Raw genomic sequence first — 24,405 nt, 5'->3', positions numbered from 1 at the left:
CAGCTAGGGTCTCAGAATAGTGAAAGACAGGTCCTAATATGGAGCACAATGGAAATACTAATTGACTCACTTAAACATGTCTCTCTGACTGGCTAAAACAGCTCTATAGTGTTCTAACTTTAAGCCGTCTTAAAGGTGCAATATGTAACTTTTTGGGTGGCGCAACATAATTCTCATAGAAATGTGAGTTATAGATCTGTCATTCTCATTGAAAGCAAGTCTAGGAAGCGGTAGATCTGTTCTATGTGCTCTATTTCTAAGCTTCCATTTTTAAGTTTAGTTTTTGTCTTTTTACTTTCAGTTTTGTACACCAGCTTCAAACAGCTGAAAATACAATATTTTTGGTTATAGAAAATATATTTCACAGCGATTTTGATGGAACAATGATTCTCTACACTATACTTGCTTGTTTTGTCACATAAACTGACATTTTTGCAACTAGGAAATGATGGAGCGATTTCTGCATAGGTCAAATTTAAGCAGAATCTAAGTACTAATGTGTGTGTGGTGCCGGCGCACACGTGTGTACAGTACAGATGTAGGATCTTAATTTGATCACTCTTTTGTTGCTGAGATGTTTCCGCACTAACACACGGTTATATTAACAGCATTTTACTTTTCATGTGGCCTCGTTTTGACCAGACCTACAGATCAAGCAACATTTAAGGACTAAATGTTCAAATCCTGCTAATACAGGATTATTTTGCTGAGACAAATTACGATCTTACATCTCTATGTGCATGTCTGCGTGCACTAATACAGAGCCCAGTGAGGCAACACCCCATTAACCCTCACTGCCTCTCACTAAACCCTGTCACTCAGTGACAAACCTCAACTTCCATCAGCAGCCTATCAACCTCACAGGCAGATGTCGTATGTGGCCGCCAGTTGATACAAAATACTAATTAGTCCCTCTTGGTTCAAATGAGCACTTATGCTCTTGTACCCTTCTGTGTGTGACAGCTAGCTAATCCTGTTAGCCTCAGGCCATGCTAGCTGTTGGCGGTAGACTTGGTGAAGAACAGGAGGAGAGATTTGGATTATTTCCTTGTGTAGTGAGTTCTAGTCACAGCAGGAGTGGTGTTGCTGCTAGGCAAGTCCCAGGTGGGGATGTAACTTAAACCTGACACAAAACCTTGCCTGGATAAGCTCTGGGGCTATGTGGTGTGTGACTGAAAAACATGTGTTGTGCCGAAGTCTCCCTTCCATCAAACCTCAGTGTCAGTGGCTACGTCCCTATTTCATCTCCTTCCTCTCAAAAGGTGCAATTGTTCACTTCTCTTCACTGATTTGAAAGGAAATGACTGGCATATAAATATGGTGGAAATTCCCTTTAGTATAGCCCATCCTTCCACCAATCCAATGCTTTTCGATTTGTGGGAAGTAGGGAATGAATGTACACTTCAGGAAGAAAGAGATATTATTGCGACATACCCAGTCAGTCTCTCTCACCTGAGTCGCGGGAAACAATGGTCTCGTGTGCGGCTCCGTCTCCTCCCTCCCCCCAGGAGCGTATCTCCAGGACCACATAGCCGTTGTCTTTGGGTAGGGGCAGGGTGACGGACGTCTTCCCCTTGTCCAGAACCTTCAGTGCAGACTGGCCCTCATGCTTATACAACACCTGAAAGAAGAGAGAGGGAGGGAACCGCTTCATTTCAGATTCTGACAAACTGTACAGAGGAAATCAGTTATTTCAGGTTTTTCCTTTGCCCCTTTGTTCAATGTTTGTTGAAGTATTTTTGGTTTAAGAAGCTAATGTTCCTATTCCTTTTCTTTTTTTTCTCTCTGCACACTATCACATTTATAAAAACAATAAATGATTGTTAATGTTATCTGTTGATGATATGCCGTATCATGCTCTAAGAGTTTTACTGCTCTGCAAATCTGATTACTTACAGAAGTAGCTCATTATGATTTATCCAAACAACATGAATCATTTTGACCGCATATCCCCTTTCCCTTCACACATTTTAACATTCTTTTAAACATTTTGACCGTGCATTTTCAATATGACAAACACATATCCACCTGCACACACACACCTCTCCTTCAAAACAGACACCACTCACCTTGTAGCCCAGCACAGCTGATTCGTTGCCGAGGGCCTTGACATGATCCCACCTCACAGTTACCCATGAGCCATCAGTCTTCCAGAACACGTTGCCAGGGGGGCGATTAGGAGCTGTTAACATAAAAGAACAGACAACCACTTACTGGCCGGTCTCTCACCTTCTGAAACTTACTTGACCAAGACATGACCAGGAAGTTATTGAGGAATTACACTTAGATACTTAATAACTTGGTAATACAAAGGTCTCGCGCACAAATTATAGATACAGCAACGTTATGATGCAAACTGTAACCGAACTGCAAACTAAAAGGCATGATATCATATATAATATATTAATATAGCTATGTTTGTGCGTAATGTTGATGTCCGTGTGTTCCGAAAGGGTTCGTCAGCTGTCCCCATAGGAGAACCCTTTTTAGTTCCAGAGAGAAGAGAAGAGAGAGGAGTAGATCCTCTGTATCAGGATCTAAATCCCCTACTAGAATCCCTTTACACACTTAAAAGGAAAACTCCACCCTCAAACTATCTTTTGGTATCTGTTTCATCAGTCCATTGTTGATATAGACCCAAAATGTTTTGTATATCAGCGATCAAGTTTTCAAGAGATACGACAAAACGCATCTGATAGGCTGCATTTCTGCATTTTAAAAGTGACATATCTTGAAAACATGATTGTGGACATGCAAAACATTTTGGGAACTACAGTGTATATCAATGGACTAATACCCAAATATTTTTTGCCTTTCTTGAAGCCCAGTGCATGCTGGTAGTCAGGTGCATGGTGGATATCTCCCCTCCCAAACACACTGTGTGTTTGAACCCCTGGGGTATTCTCAGCCGGTAGGGACAATCCATCTTATCCCACATGGGAGAACTCATACTTGCACTGCTGGCCTAACCCAGTTATGTCACATCTGATCCCTCGAAGAGGGTTGGGGCCAGGGGACTGAAACAATATTTGAGTGTGTGTGTTTGTTGGTGGTGGAAATTCTGTGTGTGTGTGTGTGTGTGTATCCTACATACGTGGTCTCCTGGTAGTGACAGTAGATTTGGGTGAGGCTGGTCCTGTGCCAGCGCTGTTGTAGGCCAGCACGGTAACATGGTACCGGGTGCTGGGTCTCAGTCCTGCCACACGAGCTGTTGTCTCCAACCCGGCTGTACGCACACGGTCTGCAGCTGCCTCCCGCTCATGCTGACGCCAGTACCGGATCTGTAAACAACATTTTAGTGTGCTGATGCCACAAACAGTACATCTCTGTGAAAAACTGGGGGCCTTCCCCAAAAAAGAAACTATCAAATAATTCTGACAGTTTTTTTCTCAAAATATTCTGTGAGGTAAATATGAACAGATCACTTGAAGGCCCTAAAATGTAAGCATTTTGTTATCTCTTAAACAGTTTCCTTTTAAATGTGTACAATGAACATTAACCAGATTAATGAGCAAAGTTTCCTCCAGCTGCCCTGTCATAACATTAATGACTCTCACTCTGACTCTCCCATTTTCCTCCCCCTCAGGGCCATCATGATAACCAGCCAGACCTAATCTGCCTGGCGACGGATCCCAAACAAACAACACATCAAATAAATGAATAAAACCTTTATTAGTCGGGGGATATAAGATATCAAGGCTGAGGAGATGAGGTGAGGTCATCTCCAGGGCAATGTCACTGTTGCCTCAGGATGGTAATAGCATAGCTGTTACCTCAGTTAACTTTCACACCAGTACTGACTGGTTCAGACTGGTTTGAACCTGAAGTCTAGATATGGGTCCCAAATTGCATGCTATTCCCTTTATAACGCACAACTTTCGACCAGGGCCCATTGCTTGTCACATTGTTTGGGGTAAATGCACATGTCGGGGTATATCATATGATATATTTCATGGTATATGTATATGTTCATGTGTATGTTGTGCAGGTCCTTAACCTCGTAACCTCTGAGGATGCCATTGGCGCTGAGGTGTTGGACCGGGTCCCATGACACCTGCATCTCAAACGCCGTCAGAGCTGTGGCGTTGATCCTCGAGGGCGCCACCGTGGGCTCTGCATGGAGGGGCAGGGGTCAGAGGTCAGGGGTCAGGGGTGAAATTAGGGTTGAGGATTATATCCAACACACACAAGTACGATAAACACAGTGAACAAATGTGGTTGGTAACATTTTGTTTTTTGTGTTTTTGTTCGCCCTCTTGTGGCAATGTAGCATAATGTTCCTCATCCTTCTTGTATAACCCAGATCTGTTCTGACTCACCCTCCTCTGCAGAGTGCACCAGGGCAATCTGGCTGAAGGGACCCTCTCCTTTACGGTTGTAGGCTTTGATCTTCACCTCAAATGGGCAGTAGGGGGACAGGCTCTGGTTTGAGTACACATAGCGAGACGACTCCACGTTGGAAACACGCTCCACCACCCATGTCGGAGTGTTCCGCTTCCGGAATGCCAGGATGTAGCCAAAGCCATCTCCATTCTGGTACTCTCTGGCCATGGGCTGGGATCAGATTCAAACAAAACTTCATGTCAACTTTGACAAAGCTCTCCATCTAACTCTCTCTCTAAATTGCGCACACACACACACACTCAGGCATGCGTACACATACACAGACAGACACACTTACGGTCCAGGTGATGATGAGTTCGTTGCGGTCTCCTCCTCCTCCACCTAGTCCACTAGGGGCCACTGTGGGAGCTGCTTGCTGGGTGCGTACGGTGTGAGAGGACATGCTAGGCTCTCCACTACCCAGGATGTTACTGGCGATGACCTGGAACTCATAGTCCATCCAGGGCAACAGGCCAACCACACGAGCCGATTCAGCATTGCCTTCAATGTTAGATGGTTCTGCGGGGGGAGAGGAGTATGGAGAGAGGGAGAGGTGAGGGACTGATTGATTGATACAAAAACATACATTCATACGCACGCGTGCACACACAACGGTGGTCCTCTCACCTGTCCTCATCGTCCTCCATCCGGATGACAGTGGGGAGCAACCCATGATGACATACTTCCCGATGGGGCTGTGGTTGTCATAGCCACGACTCCACCGCAGCTCCGCCGACGTCTCAGCAACGTTCTTCACCACTAAACCACCAGGAGGTCCCGGGGGGCCTGAGGAGAGACCGTTGGAGAATGCATGGTCAGGACATTCATCCAACTTCCTTCATTTACATGCAACTACAAATCCTCACCCAGAAAGTAGTGGACGGAGCTCATTGTGGCCTGGGGATGAAGAGGATTACGCAAGTAAGTAATTAAGTAAAAATCCTCATAAAATGTAGAATCGAAATCCTGCAATGCTGTAACACAAACATTTCATGAGGATGACCATCATAGAAAAAGGACAGGTGAGTTGTTGTGATATGATCGGGTCTTACCTCTGACTACCAGTTTAGCGGAGGCTGAGGCGCTGTCCACCACGGTCTGAGCTGTACAGCTGTATGTACCGGCCTGACTCAGCTGACCACTCACTATCAACAGATCCCCTATGGTCTCCTTCTGTTAGAGAGACAGAGAAAGACAGAGAGAGAGAGAGACAGACAGAGAGAAAGACAGAGCAAGTAAGAGAAAGAAGGAAAGACAGAGAGAGAGAGAGACAGACAGGCAGACAGGCAGACAGACAGGCAGACAGACAGACAGACAGACAGACAGACAGACAGACAGACAGACAGACAGACAGACAGACAGACAGACAGACAGACAGACAGACAGACAGACAGACAGTGAGAGAGAGAGAGACATAGACAGAAAGACAGAGACAGAAAGACAGAGAAAGAGACAAAGAAAGAGAGACAGAAATAGACAGAAAGAGAGAGAGAGAAAGAAAGACAGAAAAAGACAGAGACAGAAAGAGCGAGACAGAGAGAGAGAGAGAGAGAAAGACAGAGAAAAAAATACAGAAAGAGAGAGACAGAGAGACAGAGAGCGTAAGTGAGAGAAAGATAAGCACAAACACAAAGCAAAATGCAGGTGCTATCTGGCCCTAAATCGACAGTACACTGTGGCTAAATCAAAACCTTAGAAAAACCTTTACAAAGTACAGACTCCATGAGCACAGCCTTGCCATTGAGAAGGGTAGACACAGAAAAACCTGGCTCCCTGTAGAGGAAAGGCTGTGCAACCACTGCACCACAGCAGAACCTGAGACGGAGCTGCATTTCCTGACAAAATGTAAAAAATATAAAACAATTAGAGTGTCATTTCCCCAAATGTGAAACCCTTATTCAAGGTTTCAAAGACTTCTCTGATGAGAGTAGGCTACCTGTCCTGTTGGGGGAGGATGCAGAGAGCTGTGGGTTGGCAGCGCACTACATTGCTGCCTGCCATAAGTTGAGGGACAGTGTCTGACAAACCAATCAACCTGCACATGCACTCTACTGTATGCTTATTGTTATTGTTCAATGTAAGGTTATTTTGTCACTTGGTTGTTGTTGTTACTGTTCTCATTTTTATTTTATATTGTAAATATCCAAAATAAGCTTTGGCAATATGTACATTGTTAGGTCATGCCAATAAAGCACATTGAATTGAAAGAGAGCGAGAGAGAGAGAGAGAGAGAGAGAGAGAGAGAGAGAGAGAGAGAGAGAGACAGAGAGACAGAGAGACAGAGAGAGAGAGAGAGAGAGACAGACAGACAGACAGACAGACAGACAGACAGACAGACAGACAGACAGACAGACAGACAGACAGACAGACAGACAGACAGACAGACAGACAGACAGACAGACAGACAGACAGACAGACAGACAGACAGACAGAGAAAGACAGACAGACAGACAGAGAAAGACAGAAATAGAGAGAGAGACAGAGAAAGACAGAAAGACAAAGAAAGACAGAAATAGAGAGAGAGACAGAGAAAGACAGAAAGACGAAAGACAGAAATAGAGAGAGAGACAGAGAAAGACAGACAGACAAAGAAAGACAGAAATAGAGAGAGAGAGAGAGAGAGAGAGAGAGAGAGAGAGAGAGAGAGAGAGAGAGCTTGTTCAGAATTAGAGACATACTCAGTAATTGGAGACATGGTCTGCCTGATACAGAGAAACAAGCCAGGTATTCATATAATCACAGTTTCACAGCAGTACTGAAGGTAATTTGAATTCAAATGAAATTCAATTATATCCAACACTCTGCTTTGAAAGTCTATCCCATTATAAGACGACTCCAGTGGCAGTGAAATCATAGTGCTGACCATAATTTGTTTGGGTCAGGATTATAAACTCTAATCCCCAATAAACCAAGGGGCATAGAAAATGTCAATGTCACGTCATCAACATAGAAGTGTTTCATCAGCAAGACGTGAACAGTAGGCTGTGACTCTGCACATTAAATGGATAGTTTCCTTGATATGGTCTGCAACATATATCTGACTAATGTCTTGTAAATACACCCTGATTCATGGTAATTTTCATTAACCCTACTATTCACTCAAAAAATCATACCAAATGTCTTTTTGATTTAAAAAAAAAAAAATCTGTTAAGCAATTTGATTCAATTTCAAACGGTTTGATTGAAAATAACCCCAAGTGAACCTGTGGATTTTTTTTGTCTTATTCATCATGACGCACACCCATTCCTGCAGTGGTACATTCTACTGTAACCTGACTAACTCACCCCCTCCACACGGTGGTACGGTCCGGCGGGGTCCTCCAGGTCCAGCAGAGCTCCGTTATGAGCCCAGGTGAAGGTGAGGTCCATGGTGGGGTCATGTGACGCGTGACACTGCAGCGTGACGTTCTCTTCCTGGTTGATGTCAGCGTTGGAGGGAGCTAGGGTGATCTTAGTGGCATCTGTGGAAGAGAGGGGAAGGAGAAAGTGAAGGAGGAGAGTAGGGGAGGTGTGAAACTGTCTTAAAACAAACACTGGTGTTTCAGTGGGCCAGTGTGTGTGTACACGTGTGTAAGAATGTGCATGCCATGTGTGTGCAAATGTGTGTGTGTTTTTGCGTGTGTATGTATGTGTGCATCCATGCTTTTGTGTACCTCTAACTGACAGGTGTCCAGTGCTGTTGGCCTTGCCCAAGTAGTTCTCAGCAAAGCAGGTGTACTTCCCCTCATCTGCCCTGCTGATGTTGTGGATCCACAGGATCCCATCTGGAGTCACTGTCACCCTGGGAGAAGAAGCAGGAAATGTAATCTTTATTATCCCAAATGTTTCCATGTGTTTGCAGTTTGCACTTGTTGTTAGGTGGGAGTATTGGACAAAATCGAAGCTAAAACATGAGACACTTTTCCTTCAGGTCACATTTATCTTTTAATCCCCCCCCCCCAGAACTGTTGAGGCTTTCTGAATCAAGCCTCAGTAAGTCTGAATCTAAGGTTAAAGTGAGGTTCAGGGTCAGGTGTGTGTTTGTGCGTGTACCTGCTGCTGTTGGTGAGGAGCTCAGTGCCACGGCTCCAGAACAGGGTAGGTTTTGGGGCGGCTCGCGGCCGACACTCCAACATCACCTGCCCCCCTCGGGCTGCTGGGACCAACCTCCTCACCGGGTTGGAGCGGAAGTCTGGGGCCTGGACTGGAGACCACAACACAGGGGGAGGACAGGGAGTTAGAGAGGTTAGAACTCGGGTGTTAAGTTACATTTCTCTTGGGCTGCAGTGTTTACGGGGTTTGGTTTTAACCCTTGAACCCTGACCTCTCACCTTGCACCCTCAGTTCGGCATTGGAGTAGATGGTGTCGTGTTTGTTTTCAGCCACACACTGATACATCCCAGAATCCTCCAGTGCCAGGTTGATGACCTTCAGACGACCCCCATTGACCTCCACTCGGTCCTGATGTCAGAGGGATGGATGGAGAGATAGAGGAATGGTTGGAAGGAGATATAGGTAAATGAATAGGGAGGGGAAAAAACCTCACACAAGGGAGGGTAGAGACGAGCGACATGGGCTTGTGTGTCTATGTGTACGTGTGTGTGTGTGTATATACCTGTGTGCTAAGGGGCTGTCCATTACGTAACCAGCGTATGGAGGGTCTTGGTTTGCCAGCAGCCACACAGGTCCAGTGCAGTTCTGAACTGATCTCCACCTCAGAGTCACTCATCACCTGCAGCCACTCTGGCTGGGCTGAAGGGACCAAACAGATACAGGGACAAGTTCACAGACAAATTCAGGTAAACACGAATGGTTCTGATGGTCATATAATGGTGATATTCAGGGGGAACAGGGTTTCAGACTTGCTGCTGGATACTACACTGAACAAAAATATAAACATGTAAAGTGTTGGTCCCGTGTTTCATGAGCTGAAATAAAAGATCCCAGAAATGTTCCATATGCACAAAAGGCTTATTTCTCTCAAATGTTTGTTTCAAATTTGTTTACATTCTGTTAGTGAGCATTTCTCTTTTGCCAAGATAATCCATCCAGTTGACATGTGTGGCCTATCAAGAAGCTGATTAAACGGCATGATCATTACACAGGTGCACCTTGTGCTGGGGACAATAAAAGGCCACTCTAAAATGTGCAGGTTTGTCACACAACACAATGCCACAGATGTCTCAAGTTTTGAGGGAGCGTGCAATTGGCATGCTGGCTGCAGGAATGTCCACCAGAGCTGTTGCCAGAAAATGTAATGTTAATTTCTCTACCATAAGCCAACAGGCCTCAAACTCAGACCACGTGTAACCACGCCAGCCGAGAACCTCCACATCCGGCTTCTTCCCCAGCGGGATCGTCTGAGACCAGCCACCAGGACAGCTGATGAAACTGTAGGTTTGCATAACCAAAGAATTTCGGCACAAACTGTCAGACACCGTCTCAGAGAAGCTCATTTCATGCTTGTTATCCTCACCAGGGTCTTCATCTGACTGCAGTTCAGAGTCGTAACTGACTTCAGTGGACAAATACTCACCTTCGTTTACCACTGGCATGCTGGAGAAGTGTGATCTACACAGATTAATCCTGGTTTCAACTGTACCAGGCAGATGGCAGACAGCGTGTATGGTGTCGTGTGGGCGAGCAGTTTTCTGATGTCAACATTGTGGTATGGGCAGGCATAAGCTACGGACAATGAACACAGCTGCATTTTATCGATGGCAATTTGATTGCACAGAGATACCGCGATGAGATCCTGAGGCCCATTGTCGTGACATTCATCCACTCCCTCCACCTCATGTTTCAGCATGATAATGTACGGCCCCATGTCGCAAGGATCTGTAGACAATTCCTGGAAGCTGAAAATGTCCCAGTTCTTCCATGGCTTGCATACTCACCATACATGTCACCCATTGAGCATGTGTGGGATGCTCTGGATTGACGTGTAAGATGGCGTGTTCCAATTCCCGCACATATTCAGCAACTTCACACAACCATTGAAGAGGAGTGGAACGAAATTCCACAGGCAACAATCAACAGCCCGATCAACTGTATGCGAAGGAGATGTGTCGCGCTGCATGAAGCAAATGGTGGAGACACCAGATACCGACTGGTTTACTGATCCACGACATACTTTTTTTTTTTTTAAGGTATCTGTGACCAACAGATGCATATCTGTATTTCCAGTCATGTGAAATTCATAGATTAGGGCCTAGTGATTTTTCAATTGACTGAGTTCCTAATATGAACTGTAACTCAATAAAGTCTTAGAAATTGTGTGTGTGTGTGTGTTTGTGTCTCTACCCTACCTTGCACGTTGATGCGTCCCTGGTGTTTGTCGCGGCCCTCAGAGTTGTAGGCCTCACACTCGTACACGCCCTCGTCATGGAAGGTCATCTCAGGCAGAGTGAGGATGGGTCCCTCTGCACTGGCCCCGGCCTTAGACGGCAACAGACCATCCACCTTCCTCCAACGCAACTTTGGGATGGGACTAAGGTGAGGGAAGGGAAGCAGTGGTGGATAAAGAGGGAGAGAGGCATGGGCAGAAAGAGGGGACGGTGGAGGAGGAAGAGGGAGAGAGGCATGGGTAGAAGGGAAGGTGGAGGAGGAAGATGGAGAGAGGCATGGGCAGAAGGAGGGGAAGGTGGAGGAGGAAGAGGGAGAGAGGCATGCGCAGAAGGAAGGGAAGGTGGAGGAGGAAGAGGACATTGGAGGAGGGAGAGGCAAGAAAAGGGGAATGCAGGGTGAGAGTGTGTGGATACAGTATACAACAAATCGTGTATAGAGAATGCTTACATACTTTATCGCGTTCCTCTTATTTTTATTTATTGTGTGTTTTTGTTCTAACTTGTTATTTTTAGTATTACATTGTTATTGATTACTGCATTGTTGCAAGCTTGCAAATTGGAGATATTTTAACAATATGGGATAATAACATGGATCAGGGACTTACTTTCCATAGGCAAAGCACTCCAGCTGGGTGGTGTGTCCTGCCAGGGCGTAAGTCTCTGCTGGAAAACGCACTTTGATAGCAGGAGCTGACTTCCTGGTATTGGCTGTGGTTAATAGAGAGGACATGTCAACAACAGTGAAAATGGCTGATGTGAAATAAAGCAAATTATAAACTGCACCTGCACTTCAAGTCTCTCCTCTTAGAGGAGAAATATACAGCACTGTATTCTTTGTAGTTCCTTGTCAATTGAAATGTCAAACGCTTTTCAAAGCTGCACAATTACCGTGTAAGAGGAACAGAGTACTTGAATAGGCCTTTTCTCTCTACACACACACACACACACACACACACACACACACACACACACACACACACACACACACACACACACTCACACTCACACTCACACACACTCACACTCACACACACACACCACGCACCACACACACACACACACACACACACACACACACTCCTGTACCGTCTGGCTGCACGGTGAGTTGGTTGGCCTTGCTGAAGGTACTCTTCGTACTGATGTCCATGTCGATGGTGGTGAAGCAAAAGTAGCTTGCTGTATCGTTAGGCTCCGCCTTGGCCAGGTACAGGTTGCCCGTTACCTGGGAGACGAACCACCTACCCCCGTCAGGCTTCACGAAGCTGGGGAAGTCGTTAACGAACCAGCGGTAGGACAGCGCTAACGAGAGGAGAAAGGGACAGAAAGAGAGAGAAGGGAGAGCAAGAGCGAGAGAGAAGACGAGGAGGAGAGTGAGACTTAATCAATGTGCCATAAATAGGGGCTTATCAATGAAAACATTCCACAAACTAGTTCAAGGGAGCACTCAGAGAGAAAGCAGAGATTGGAATAAAAGGCATCCCAACAGTTTTTAACCCCCAAACCATAAGACTCCTGAACAGGTAATCAAATGGCTACCCAGACGATTTACATTGTGTGCCCCCCCCCACCAACCCTGCTCCTCTCTGTTTATCTCATATGCATAGTCACTTTATTAACTATACATTCATGTACAGACTACCTCAATATGGCCGACCAACCAGTGCTCCCGCACATTGACTAACCGGGCTATCTGCATTGTGTACCGCCACCCACCACCCGCCAACCCCTCTTTTACGCTACTGCTATTCTCTGTTCATCATATATGCATAGTAACTTTACCCATATCTACATGTACATACTACCTCAATCAGCCCGACTAACCGTTGTCTGTTTTGTAGCCTTGATACTTTTATCGCCTCGCTACTGTATATAGCCTGTCTTTTTACTGTTGTTTTATTTCTTTACCTACCTATTGTTCACCTAATACCTTTTTTGCACTATTGGTTAGAGCCTGTAAGTAAGCATTTCACTGTAAGGTCTACACACCTGTTTTATTCGGCGCACATGACAAATAAACTTTGATTTGATTTTGATTTGAGCATGTGAATTGTGTGTGTGTGTGTGTGTACCTGGGTAGTGGGCGGGGGCCTGACAGGCCAGGAAGGCACCTGCACCCTCGTACACTGTCTGCGGGCTCTGCCCTTCCCCAGAGAAGTCATGGAGGTCTAGAAAAACAGTAAAGGAGGATATCACAAGATAGAAAACAAACTACACGAGACAATTAAAAAAAAACTCAATTAAATTCAGTCAAGAGTACCACAAGACGAATGTGTACTTCTCACTGAGCAATTTCTTCTTTTCACTATATAAACCAATCAATGGAATGAGATGAGATCCACAGAAAAGAGAGTTTGATGAATAACAACGGGGATCCAATACATCTTGATTACTATGCAGCAACACAGAGAATGGTAAATACATAAATATGAATAAATTAATGTACTCACAGCCGAACTTGAGATTGGCGACGCGGCTGAGTACGGTGCCACAGCGGTTCATGGCCAGACACTGGTAGGAGCCTCCGTCACTGCCGTACTGGGGACCACTGATCACCAGGTTACCGGCTACCAGTGTATACCGGGGGTCCCCTACCGGGACATTCGTACCATTCACATGCCACCTACCGGACAGGGAAGGGAAGAAGTTACATAACGCTGTAGAGATGAGCACTTAGTACCTGTACCACCTCTCTGATGACTGCTTCTCTGATGTGTGTGTGTGTGCACATGTTTGTTCTTACCTGTACGTAGCAGCAGGGCTGGCTCTAGCCTGGCAGTTGAGAGTAACTGTTCCCTTACTGAGACCTTCTGGGTAAACCACACTGCTGGGCTGCTCCTCAAACACTGGCCCACTGTCATGACCCGTTATGCACACGTCCCCACCTGTCAACACACACACACACACACACACACACACACACACACACACACACACACACACACACACACACACACACACACACACACACACACACACACACTCAGAATGACCAACCACCCAATTTCCTACTACCAGCCCCTTCCAACCAATCAGAATTAAGAGTAAACAATTAGATTCAAGATTTTAAAAAAAATCCCTTTTCAAACTGTATTCAACTGAAACTGTGTTGTGCTGCGACTGTTGAAAGACACTAACATTTCAAAACAACTTGTTCTGTATCACTATAACATATTTTTTCTTAATTAAACACCATGTATCACCATTCAGAAATTCAGTTGGTGGTAAATACGAGTTTCATCTGTGCTTTGGGAACCCAAAGTCAGAAAATGTGGAATTGTCTAATTGCATGAGAAATGTTCACAAATTACAGTGGAAGTATTTGATTAAATGTAATCTAATCCATTTTAATCTCATCTAAATAATGTACTCTGGGATGGTGTTGAGATGGCCTGTTTTCCCCTATTCCCTGTTCCCCTGACAGAAAACCCATAATTATGTGTTCATGGCTCAGAGATGTGTGTGTGAGTGTGAGTGTGAAGCAGGAGTTGTGCAGGCAAGCATTATGGTAAAACAACCATCTGCACTGAAAGTGAGATCCAAAGGGTGGGAGTCTGGAGGGGATACAGGCTGTCAGGGGCAATACTGTTCGGTACGACAGTGATGAAGAGAGAACGAGGGGAGAGGGACTTAAATGGGGAGAGGACATAGAGGTGAAGAGTGAAAAAGAGATTGAGTGTTGGGGTGGCTAGAGGGAGGAGAGGCACGGGTAAAGGTGGAGAAGGGGATGAACAGAGGAGAGTAGAAGAGTGGAGGGGTGGAGAGAGAGGGAGATGAGAGAAACAGAAGGTTCAGTAGAAACAGCCGGTTGGAACAGACAGCTAGCTATTCTCCAGGTACACAGAGAATCTGTCCGTGTTATACAGCGCAAATTGGGTTAGAGACGCCTCATGAACATATGGGAATCTAATGCTGAATCCTTGTGGCACAAAAAGTGTGTGCGAGAGAGAGGGAAAAAGGGAGGGAGGAAATAAGAGATAACAGGAAGAGATGGTACGTGTGCACATGAGCGTGCGCGCGTGCGTGTGTGCGTGTGTGCGTGTGCGTGTGTGTGTGTGTGTGTGTGTGTGTGTGTGTGTGTGTGTGTGAGAGAGAAGGGGAGCTCTCAAAGTCCCAGTGCAGTCAAAAACTATGAGGTTGGAATAACACTGTAAAATGTTGACAATTATGATAATGCCCTTATAGTGAAAGAGTTGTTTAAAAACACTGCTTTAAATTTCAGTCTGTTTTGGTGGGATGGAGTGTGGGCTTGCCTGGTGACAGCACCAGGCAGTACAAGTTAATAGACCAATAACAAAGAGAGAGTTTCAAACCTCTGCCAAAAACAGCACATTTTCTGGTATTTTTGTTTGTTTTCAATTAAAATGGTTAAAAAAAATCACAGTAAGGTACTTCAATTATTACCCAGAAATTATTTGATATTGAGATAAAAATAGCTGCATTGGACCTTTAAATCTGGGGCAGTGAGAGACACACAGGCTGTTTGGGGACTCTCTAATCAGTCTCTCCTCTCTCTGGGTGTTTGCTATGCTGGGGTGCTAGGATGCTGTGTGTGTGTGTGTGTGTGTGTGTGTGTGTGTGTGTGTGTGTGTGTGTGTGTGTGTGTGGAGGGGGACGGCAATCCCCCAACCATACAGAAGATACATTTCCAAATCATTTCATACCCTGGAAACATCCTAACCTACCAGCTGACAGTGCTGCATGTTAGAAACCTGCCATACAAACCACTGTTCATGTTCATTTTGAGGTGTGGCAATGAGAGAAGACAATGAGTTTCTCTCAATATCTAAATATCAAATAATTTTGACTCTCACTCTCTCTCTCTCTCTACTGCACCTGCTGTCCCGACCTCTGAATGCTCGGCTATGAAAAGCCAACTGACATTTACTCCTTAGGTGGTGACCTGTTGCACCCTTTACAACCGCTGTGATTATTATTTGACCCTGCTGGTCATCTACAAATGTTTGAAGAACGATCTGGCCTTTAATGGCCAATTACTCATATAATCTCTACCCGGCACAGCCAGAAGAGGGCTGGCCACCCCTCGGAGCCTGGTTCCTCTCTAGGTTTCTTTTTTAGGTTACTGTTTATCTAGGGAGTTTTTCCTAGCCACTGTGCTTCTACATCTGCATTGCTTGCTCTTTGGAGTTTTAGGCTGCTATGTTTTTAAGCACTTTGACATCTGCTGGCTTTATAAAATACAGTTGATTGATTGATTTGATTGAACGAATAGGCCCATTCTTTCACAGCAACAAAACGGAATAACCTGAGGTAGGCTAACTATGAACTTCCCAACCAAACAGACCAACAGTTCTTTATCGTCAGATACATTCAATGTTCTTGTTGTGTCCTTGGGTGTGTCTGTGTGTGGGGTAGTATGTGTACTGGTTTTCCTACATTCTCAGGACCCCAATATCCCAACATTTCACCTGAAAGAATCATTATTCTACGGTGTAGATCCTCTCACAAGTTGCCTCATCCGCTGCTCCATCATTGGAAATATGACAGGTAAGCTTGCATGCATGATACAGGCTATGATTTTGTCAGCTAGCTAAATAAGCCATTTTAATGGCCATTTTTCGAATGTGATTAAATCATACAACTATCACACCCGTGCATATTATTTAAAAAGACACTGATGTTCAAGATAACATACAGTTCATCGGAAAGTATTCAGACCCCTTGACCTTTTCCACATTTTGTTATGTTACAGCCTTATTCGAAAATGCATTAAATTGTATTATTTCCCTCAATCTACACACAATATCCCATAATGACAAAGCAAAAAAAGGTTTTTAGAAATGTTTGTAAATATATTAAAATGAACACTGAAATAATCACATATGCATAAGCATTCAGACCCTTTACTAAATACTTTCTTGAAGCACCTTTGGAAGCGATTACAGCATCAAGTACTTTTGAGTATGACGCTACGAGCTTGGCACACCTATTCTTCTCCGCAGCTCTGTCAGCTTGGATGGGGAGAGTCGCTGCACAACGATTTTAAGGCCTCTCCAGAGATGTTCGATCGGGTTCAAGTCCAGGCTCTGGCTGGGCCACTCAAGGATATTCAGAGACTTGTCACAAAGCCATTCCTGAGTTGTCTTGGCTGTGTGCTTACGGTCATTGTCCTGTTGGATGGTGAACCTTCACCCCAGTCTGTGGTCCTGAGCAGGTTTTCGTCAAAGACCTATCTGTACTTTGCTCCGTTCATCTTTCCCCTCAATCTTGACTAGACTCCCAGTCCCTGCCGCTGAAAAACATCTCCACAGCATGATGCTGCCACCACAATGCTTCACCATATGGATGATGCCAGGTTTCCTTCAGATGTGACACTTGGCATTCAGGCCAAAGAGTTCAATATTGGTTTCATCAGACCAGAGAATCTTGTTTCTCATGGTCAGAGAGTCCTTTAAGTGCCTTTTGCCAAACTCCAAGCTGGCTGTAATCTGACTTTTACTGAGGAGTGGTTTCCGTCTTGCCACTCTACCATAAAGGCCTGATGGTATGTGTTTATGAGTGTGGCCTTGTATATGATTGTCTGTGTGTGTTATAGAAAGTTAACACATACTGCGTGTCAAAGTGTGTCCATTGGGATGTATGGGCGTGTGTGTCTGTTTCTGGGTTTCTGTGGCCTTGCATCTTTTGCCAGAGTATGTATGTATACTCAGCAAAAAAAGAAAAACGTCCTCTCTCTGTCAACTGCATTTATTTTGAGCAAACTTAACATTTGTATGTATTTGTATGAACATAACAAGATTCAACAACTGAGACATAAACTGAACAAGTTCCACAGACATGTGACTAACAGACATGGAATAATGTGTCCCTGAACAAAGTAAAGGTCAGTAAGTATCTGGTGTGGCCACCAGCTGCATTAAGTACTGCAGTGCATCTCCTCCTCATGGACTGCACCAGATTTGCAAGTTCTTGCTGTGAGGTGTTACCACACTCTTCCACCAAGGCACCTGCAAGTTCTCTAACATTTCTGGGGGGAATGGCCCTAGCCCTCACCCTCCAATCAAACAGGTCCCAGACGTGCTCAATGGGATTGAGATCCGGGCTCTTCGCTGGCCATGGCAGAACACTGACATTCCTGTCTTGCAGGAAATCACGCACAGAACGAGCAGTATGGCTGGTGGCATTGTCATGCTGGAGGGTCATGTCAGGATGAGGCTGCAGGAAGGGTACCACATGAGGGAGGAGGATGTCGTCCCTGTAACGCACAGCATTAAGATTGCCTGCAATGACAACAAGCTCAGACCAATGATGCTGTGACACAACGCCCCAGACCATGACGGACCCTCTCCAGAATACAGGCCTTGGTGTAACGCTCATTCCTTCGACGATAAAAGCGAATCTGACCATCACCCCTGGTGAGACAAAACCGAGGCTCGTTGGTGAAGAGCACTTTTTGCCAGTCCTGTCTGGTCCAGCGACGGTGGGTTTGTGCCCACAGGCGACGTTGTTGCCGGTGATGTCTGGTGAGGACCTGCCTTACAACAGGCCTACAAGCCCTCAGTCCAGCCTCTCTCAGCCTATTGCGCACAGTCTGAGCACTGATGGAGGGATTGTGCGTTCCTGGTGCAACTCGGGCAGTTGTTGTGGCCATCCTGTATCTGTCCCGCAGGTGTGATGTTCCGTTGTACCGATCCCGTGTAGGTGTTGTTGCACGTGGTCTGCCACTGCGAGGACGATCAGCTGTCTATCTGGTCTCCCTGTAGCGCTGTCTTAGGCGTCTCACAGTACGGACATTGCAATTTATTGCCTGGCCACATCTGCAGTCCTCATGCCTCCTTGCAGCATGCCTAAGGCACGTTCACGTAGATGAGCAGGGACCCTGGGCATCTTTCTTTTGGTGTTTTTCCAGAGTCAGTAGAGAAAGGCCTCTTTAGTGTCCTAAGTTTTTATAACTGTGACTTTAATAGCCTACCGTCTGTAAGCTGTTAGTGTCTTAACGACCGTTCCACGGGTGCATGTTCATTAATTGTTTATGGTTCATTGAACAAGCATGGGAAACACCCATTACAACGAAGATCTGTGAAGAAATTTGGATTTTTACGAATTATCTTTAAAGGCAGGGTCCTTAAAGGACGTTTATTTATTTTTTTACTGAGTTTATGTATGTGTGACTCCTCCTTCATGTTGAGTATTGATTAATACTATACTAAGTTTTGTTTATGCAGATTGTGTGTGTGTGTGTGTGTGTGTGTGTGTGTGTGTGTGTGTGTGTGTGTGTGTGTGTGTGTGTGTGTGTGTGTGTGTTCGTGTGTGCATGTGTGATTCACTTCATCAACAGTCCAACAGAGCATTGATGGGGCTAATAATTACAATTTCACGGACTGTGTGCTGTCCACAGGGATTGACTATGAGTAACTGCACATTTGGCAACAGTGGAAAATCTTGTTCATTTCAACAAAGGAACGCTACATCATCTTCATCTATCATTCATGAGATCGCTGAATTATTTCAACTCTGTCGTCAAGTAAATAAATAAACAAAAAAAAATCGAATCCCTTGTGCCCGCTGGTCTAAAATAACAACATGAAATTTTAATCTGGCCTGAAGCCCCCCAGAGGCGCAGAACCCTTACTTTTGGTTCTCCAGACACACACTCAACCCCCAAACCCACCCATCGCACACCAAACCATCAGTCTGATAAGATGCATGGTCATGTGTGTGTGTACGTGTCTGTGTCTGGAGTGAGAGGCTGTGGGGGCTAGGGGAGCACAATAACTGAAAGAGGTTGCATGTGGGTGGGAGAGGGAGATTTTAATAACAACGACTGCGATAGTGGATGTGTTCATATTGATGGGGAAGTAGCCCGGAGCTGAAGTCCATCCTAATTTACTAGTCAATTCAGGAAGTGAACAGCACTCTTATGGAAATGTCATTTTATCCAATTCACCATCCAGGACTGACAGTAGCCACATTCCTTGGTAGTATTGAAAGATTCAACTAATGGAGTGGACGTGAGAGGAGATCTGACAGTAAGTGGTGATGTGAGGAGGAACGGAACTGACATTGGAACATAGGGTAAGGAGAATAAAAGAGAAAAGGGAGGAGAGGGAAATAGAGAAGACAGGAGGAGATGAGTGGAGAGGAGGGAGGAGTAAACAGAATATATAACAAAAAGAGAGAGAGAGAGAACTCACCGACAGCGTAGCTCAGAGCTAATGAGCTGAGGCTCAACAGAATCATTCTCACGCTCCAACGCACCATTCTCGCGCTCAGATCAGAACTGAACCGGATCAGAACCACACCAGGAGGAAGGAGAAAAGGCTTATCAGTGCCTGTGGAGAACAAAAAGAATGACAGATGTATTATTTATTTATTACTACAAGGCTAGCTCTCTATTGCTAACACATGATCTATAAGCAGCCACACTCTCTTTTTCTAAACATCCTCACAGTACAGGGTCTCTAATGTCTGTGGACGGAAGCAATGTGTCACACTACAGCGGGGGTTTGTCCAAATGGCACACTATTCCATACATAGTGCATTACTTTTGACCAGAGCCTTATGGGCCTCGGTCAAAAGTAGTGCTCTATATAAGCAGTAGGGTGCCATTTGGACAAGCACCCCTGCTAAGTATGCTCCAGTGGCCTTCTCTCTTCAATAGCTATATCTCCCGCTGCCTTTCACACACCCAGGAGACTGTCTTCCCGCGCTCTACTTCAGGTTACATTACAGAATAAACACTATAGCCTAAGGTAGATAGACAAACAGATAGTACGGGTCATTCTTGGTACACAGCATTGCAATTATCTCTCTCTGGCAATGTGAAACAGCAGCTTGGGGGAAGAATGGGCGAGGTAAGAGCATTCGCAGTGATTTAAGATGGATTTTTGTTGAGATTACATAAAATGTATTGCTCTTAAATAAATCGTAGTGCTCTTACGTTCAATTTATAACTCTTTCACAAGGTGCAAACAGAACAACTCCTTGACAATGTCTTCTCTGACCTTCTTATTCTCCCTCCCTCTTTCTCTTACCCTCCTCTCCTTTCCTGTCTCGTTTTCTCTCTCTCAGCTGGAAATGCTGGCAAGCCACCCACCTAATCTGAAAATCAGCATTGCATGACAAAAAAATAACTTAAAAACACAATAGCCTAACACGATTGTGGAAAGCAACGAGAGGGTTTTCATTCGTTAAGTGTTTTATTCTCTTCAAATCCAATAGATCCAAGGTCTTTAGAGAGAAACATAAATAAGCCAGGAATGTTCTGGCTCTTTAACTCGGAAGCTGGCACAGAAGGTAGAATTAGATCTAGTACATCTGTCGGAACTTCTCCAGACAGCTCACAGCCTAGTGGGCTAATTTACAGACCAGGAACAAGTTACTCCATGGCAGAATTCCCTGGACAGACCCGGCTAACATAATCTACTCTGTCAGTCTGTGTTCTCCCTCTGTGCTCTCCCTCTGTGCTCTCCCACTCTCCCCAAACTGTCACCTTCTGACACTTCACTGGATACTACTGTTATTAAACACAGAGAGAGAGAGGGGGGGGGGGGGGGGTGAGATAGAGATATGAGAGGGGGGATAGGGAAGAGCGAAAGAGAGAGATAGCAATAAAAAAGAGCAGAGAGAGGAGAGAAAAACAGACAAAAAGCGAGCCAGGCAAAGACAGAGAGATATATCTCATCAAATCAGCTCACAGCTTAATGACTGTGGAAGGAGGAGATGAGAGCATATCACATTGCTCTCACGTCTTCATCGCACCACAGCCAAACAACTGGGTCTGGTTCAACAGTCAGCTCAAAGTAGATAGAACCATTCATATGACATGCTTTAATAGGGCTTGGATACACTGAAAGGATGACATGACAAGACAATTAGGTAGTAGTGACAACCAGGAAAAGTATCTGGTTGCTTTGCAATGGAGCATGACTCCTTCATGACTCCTGCAGATGCAGGTGCGTCACTTTAAAGATCAACGCCGTCAATTTGTTGCGCCTGATGATTTCCATACGGCATCTCATTGCCAGCCAAACCGACTACCAACAACCAGGTGTTGTGCATTTAGCAATCAACAGAACCACAACTGAACAAAACACGTCTCAACCCTCAGGGAATGAGAGTTTCCTGTAAATCGGTCCATATGAATTGTCGTATCAGGGTAAAATCTGTCCAATATGTGCAGTTATTGCAGACCCTTCCATTTCTGTGTGTAGCGCTGGGGAATATTGTGTCCCATTGACGATCCTCAGGGTGAGTCACCCATCAGTGCACACCTCTTCCTCTCTTCCCCGCTCTTCCTCGCCTCCTCATCTCTCTGCTCCTGTAATTGGAACTCAGAACTCTGACACATTCTGACAGATAACAGTAATGGAACCAGCACTGTTCCAGTCTAGACAGGAAGCGTTCCTCCCGTGAGCACTGATCTAGGACCTGCTTTACCCTCTCCAAATCCTATGACCACAAGGGGGAAATCACAAAACTGACCTTAGATCATTGTTGTCTGTTTTGATCTCGGCTGTGTTATTTTGGGCTGTTTCTGGGGGCCGGCTGGTCCAAGTAACTTAACCAAGGACCACAGATGGGTTGTTTATGAGGAGTGGTTAAAAACTGATTGTGTCTCTGGAGAGGAGAGGGCCCAGATTGGTGATTCTACAGTTTAGAGTGAGCAGGAAAGAGAGGGTACACACACACACACACACACACACACACACACACACACACACACACACACACACACACACACACACACACACACACACACACACACACACACACACACACACACACACACAGGTCCTGAAATTAGAACCATGTGCGATTGATTTTATTATTAGTGTCATGTAAGGATGCACAGCCTACATGGGCTTATAAGACACTGTTTTCGCTGTAGCAAAATAAAATAATTTGTCTGAGTGTCTCTGATGGCTGAATGCAGACTCAATGTGTACCACTCTCTCACTCAGATGCTTGTTTCCTCAGTTTGAGTTCAGCCGGCTATACTGCAGCGCTCTTAGCAGCCCCTTCGCTAACAACAAAACGCCACACACACGCTCTCCACACAGTATGGAAGACTGGAGACCGAGCTAAGCCTTTTAAGGATCCTCCTCTGTCAGTGTGGGTTTTTTTCCCAGAGGCCCCTCAGTTATCCACCATTATCTGCACATTCTTCACATAATATGGATGACTGGGTCCAGATCACAGTAAAGGGCGGCTGGTACTGTATAGGACGGCTGGTGCTGTATTCCATCTTTGCGGTGTGCAAGGCTAGTGTGTGTGTGAGGGGGAGGGGGGGGGGGTATGCTGTAGTTGAGTGCTTGAGTTAACACCGACTTCACTTGTGTGGAGTGGAGTGTTGGTCTGATTGCTGGAGAAATCTCTGAAGCTTACTCCCTCTCTTCTCTCCCCTCCTTTTCACAGTATTATCCTATGTGTTCCTCTCCTCCATCCATATACACTGAGTCAACACAGACTGAGCAATGGCGCTAGCAGAGATGGTCTCCTCGTTTCAGGTTCTTAGAAATCTATGCAGCTCTTTGTTATTTTATGTATTATTTCTTACATTAGCCCAGAAAATCTCATGTGTTATTACATACAGCCGGTGAAGAACTATTGGATATTAAAGCGACGTCAACTTACCAACATTACGAAGAGGAATATGTCTTTCCTGAAGCGTATCCTTTGCTCGGACCTCCACCCTGGACATGGAATCTTAACCCAGAGGCCGACCCAAAACAACTCGGTCGCCGCAGGAGAGGCAGACGGAGCGGCCTACTGGTCAGACTCAGAAGGCGAGCACAGGATCCACCGCTTCCGAGCATATTACTTGCCAATGTCCAATCTCTAGATAACAAGGTGGACGGAATTAGGGCACGAGTTGCCTTCCAGAGAGACATCAGAGATTGTAACATTCTCTGTTTCACGGAAACATGGCTCACTCTGGACATGTTGTCAGAGCCGGTACAGCCACCCGGTTTCTTCAAGCATCGCGCCGACCGAAACAAACATCTCTCTGGTAAGAAGAAAGGCGGGGGTGTATGCCTTATGATTAATGACTCATGGTGTATTTACAACAACATACAGAAACTCAAGTCCTTTTGATCACCTGACCAAAAATTCCTTACAATCAAATGCCCACTGCATTATCTTCCAAGAGAATTCTCTTTGATTATAATCACAGACGTGTACACACCCCCACCCCCAATCAGATCCCTTGTCGGCCCTGAAAGAACTTCACTGGACTCTATGGAAACAATACATCCCAAGGATGCATTTATTGTAGCTGGGGATTTTAACAAAAATAACCTAAGAACAATACTTCCAAAATTCTATCAGCATATCGAATGTGCAACACGAGCTGGTAGCATTCTGGGTCATTGCTACTCGAACTTCCGCGATGCATACAAAGCCAACTCCCGCCCTGCCTTCGGCAAGTCTGACCATGACTCCATTTTTCTAACAATTGCTGTACAGCTTGGAAAATTCCAGAAAATTATGTCATGGGTTTAAAAGCTTCTGATAGGCTACTTGACATCAATTTAGTCAAATGTAGGTGTACCTGTGGATGTATTTCAAGGCCTACCTTCAAACTCAGTGCCTCTTTGCTTGACATAATGGTAAAATCAAAAGAAATCAGCCAAGACTTCAGAAAAAAAATGGTTGACCTCCACAAGTCTGGTTCATCCTTGGGAGCAATTTCCAAACGCCTCAATGTACCACGTTCATCTGCAAAAACAATAGT

At 45.2% G+C, this 24,405-nt stretch overlaps 1 protein-coding gene across 1 annotated transcript in view; it reads right to left on the bottom strand.

Annotated features, from left to right (window-relative positions):
- The window catches only part of LOC110494060 (contactin 2), an 83,032-nt gene that overhangs the window by 5,207 nt on the left and 53,420 nt on the right, over positions 1-24,405 (bottom strand). Inside the window, exons 2-21 of the mRNA XM_036950110.2 lie at positions 19,862-19,999; positions 13,450-13,591; positions 13,157-13,329; positions 12,779-12,874; positions 11,796-12,008; positions 11,315-11,417; positions 10,671-10,852; positions 8,978-9,114; positions 8,694-8,823; positions 8,416-8,566; positions 8,037-8,164; positions 7,669-7,844; positions 5,436-5,556; positions 5,011-5,169; positions 4,682-4,902; positions 4,320-4,554; positions 3,998-4,113; positions 3,095-3,281; positions 2,070-2,182; positions 1,453-1,621 (exon numbers count right to left, since the gene is read on the bottom strand). Of these exons, the coding sequence (XP_036806005.2) occupies positions 1,453-1,621; positions 2,070-2,182; positions 3,095-3,281; positions 3,998-4,113; positions 4,320-4,554; positions 4,682-4,902; positions 5,011-5,169; positions 5,436-5,556; positions 7,669-7,844; positions 8,037-8,164; positions 8,416-8,566; positions 8,694-8,823; positions 8,978-9,114; positions 10,671-10,852; positions 11,315-11,417; positions 11,796-12,008; positions 12,779-12,874; positions 13,157-13,329; positions 13,450-13,591; positions 19,862-19,928 (3,019 nt within the window). The 5' untranslated portion in view covers positions 19,929-19,999. The remainder of the gene's footprint in view (positions 1-1,452; positions 1,622-2,069; positions 2,183-3,094; positions 3,282-3,997; positions 4,114-4,319; positions 4,555-4,681; positions 4,903-5,010; positions 5,170-5,435; positions 5,557-7,668; positions 7,845-8,036; positions 8,165-8,415; positions 8,567-8,693; positions 8,824-8,977; positions 9,115-10,670; positions 10,853-11,314; positions 11,418-11,795; positions 12,009-12,778; positions 12,875-13,156; positions 13,330-13,449; positions 13,592-19,861; positions 20,000-24,405) is intronic.

The sequence above is a fragment of the Oncorhynchus mykiss genome, chromosome 17, assembly GCF_057628025.1.
Source record: "Oncorhynchus mykiss isolate SJ-2025 chromosome 17, ASM5762802v1, whole genome shotgun sequence".
Classification (NCBI taxonomy): domain Eukaryota; kingdom Metazoa; phylum Chordata; class Actinopteri; order Salmoniformes; family Salmonidae; genus Oncorhynchus; species Oncorhynchus mykiss.
The sequence above is the reverse complement of the archived record's forward strand: the minus strand, read 5'-3'. Positions and strand labels throughout refer to the sequence as shown.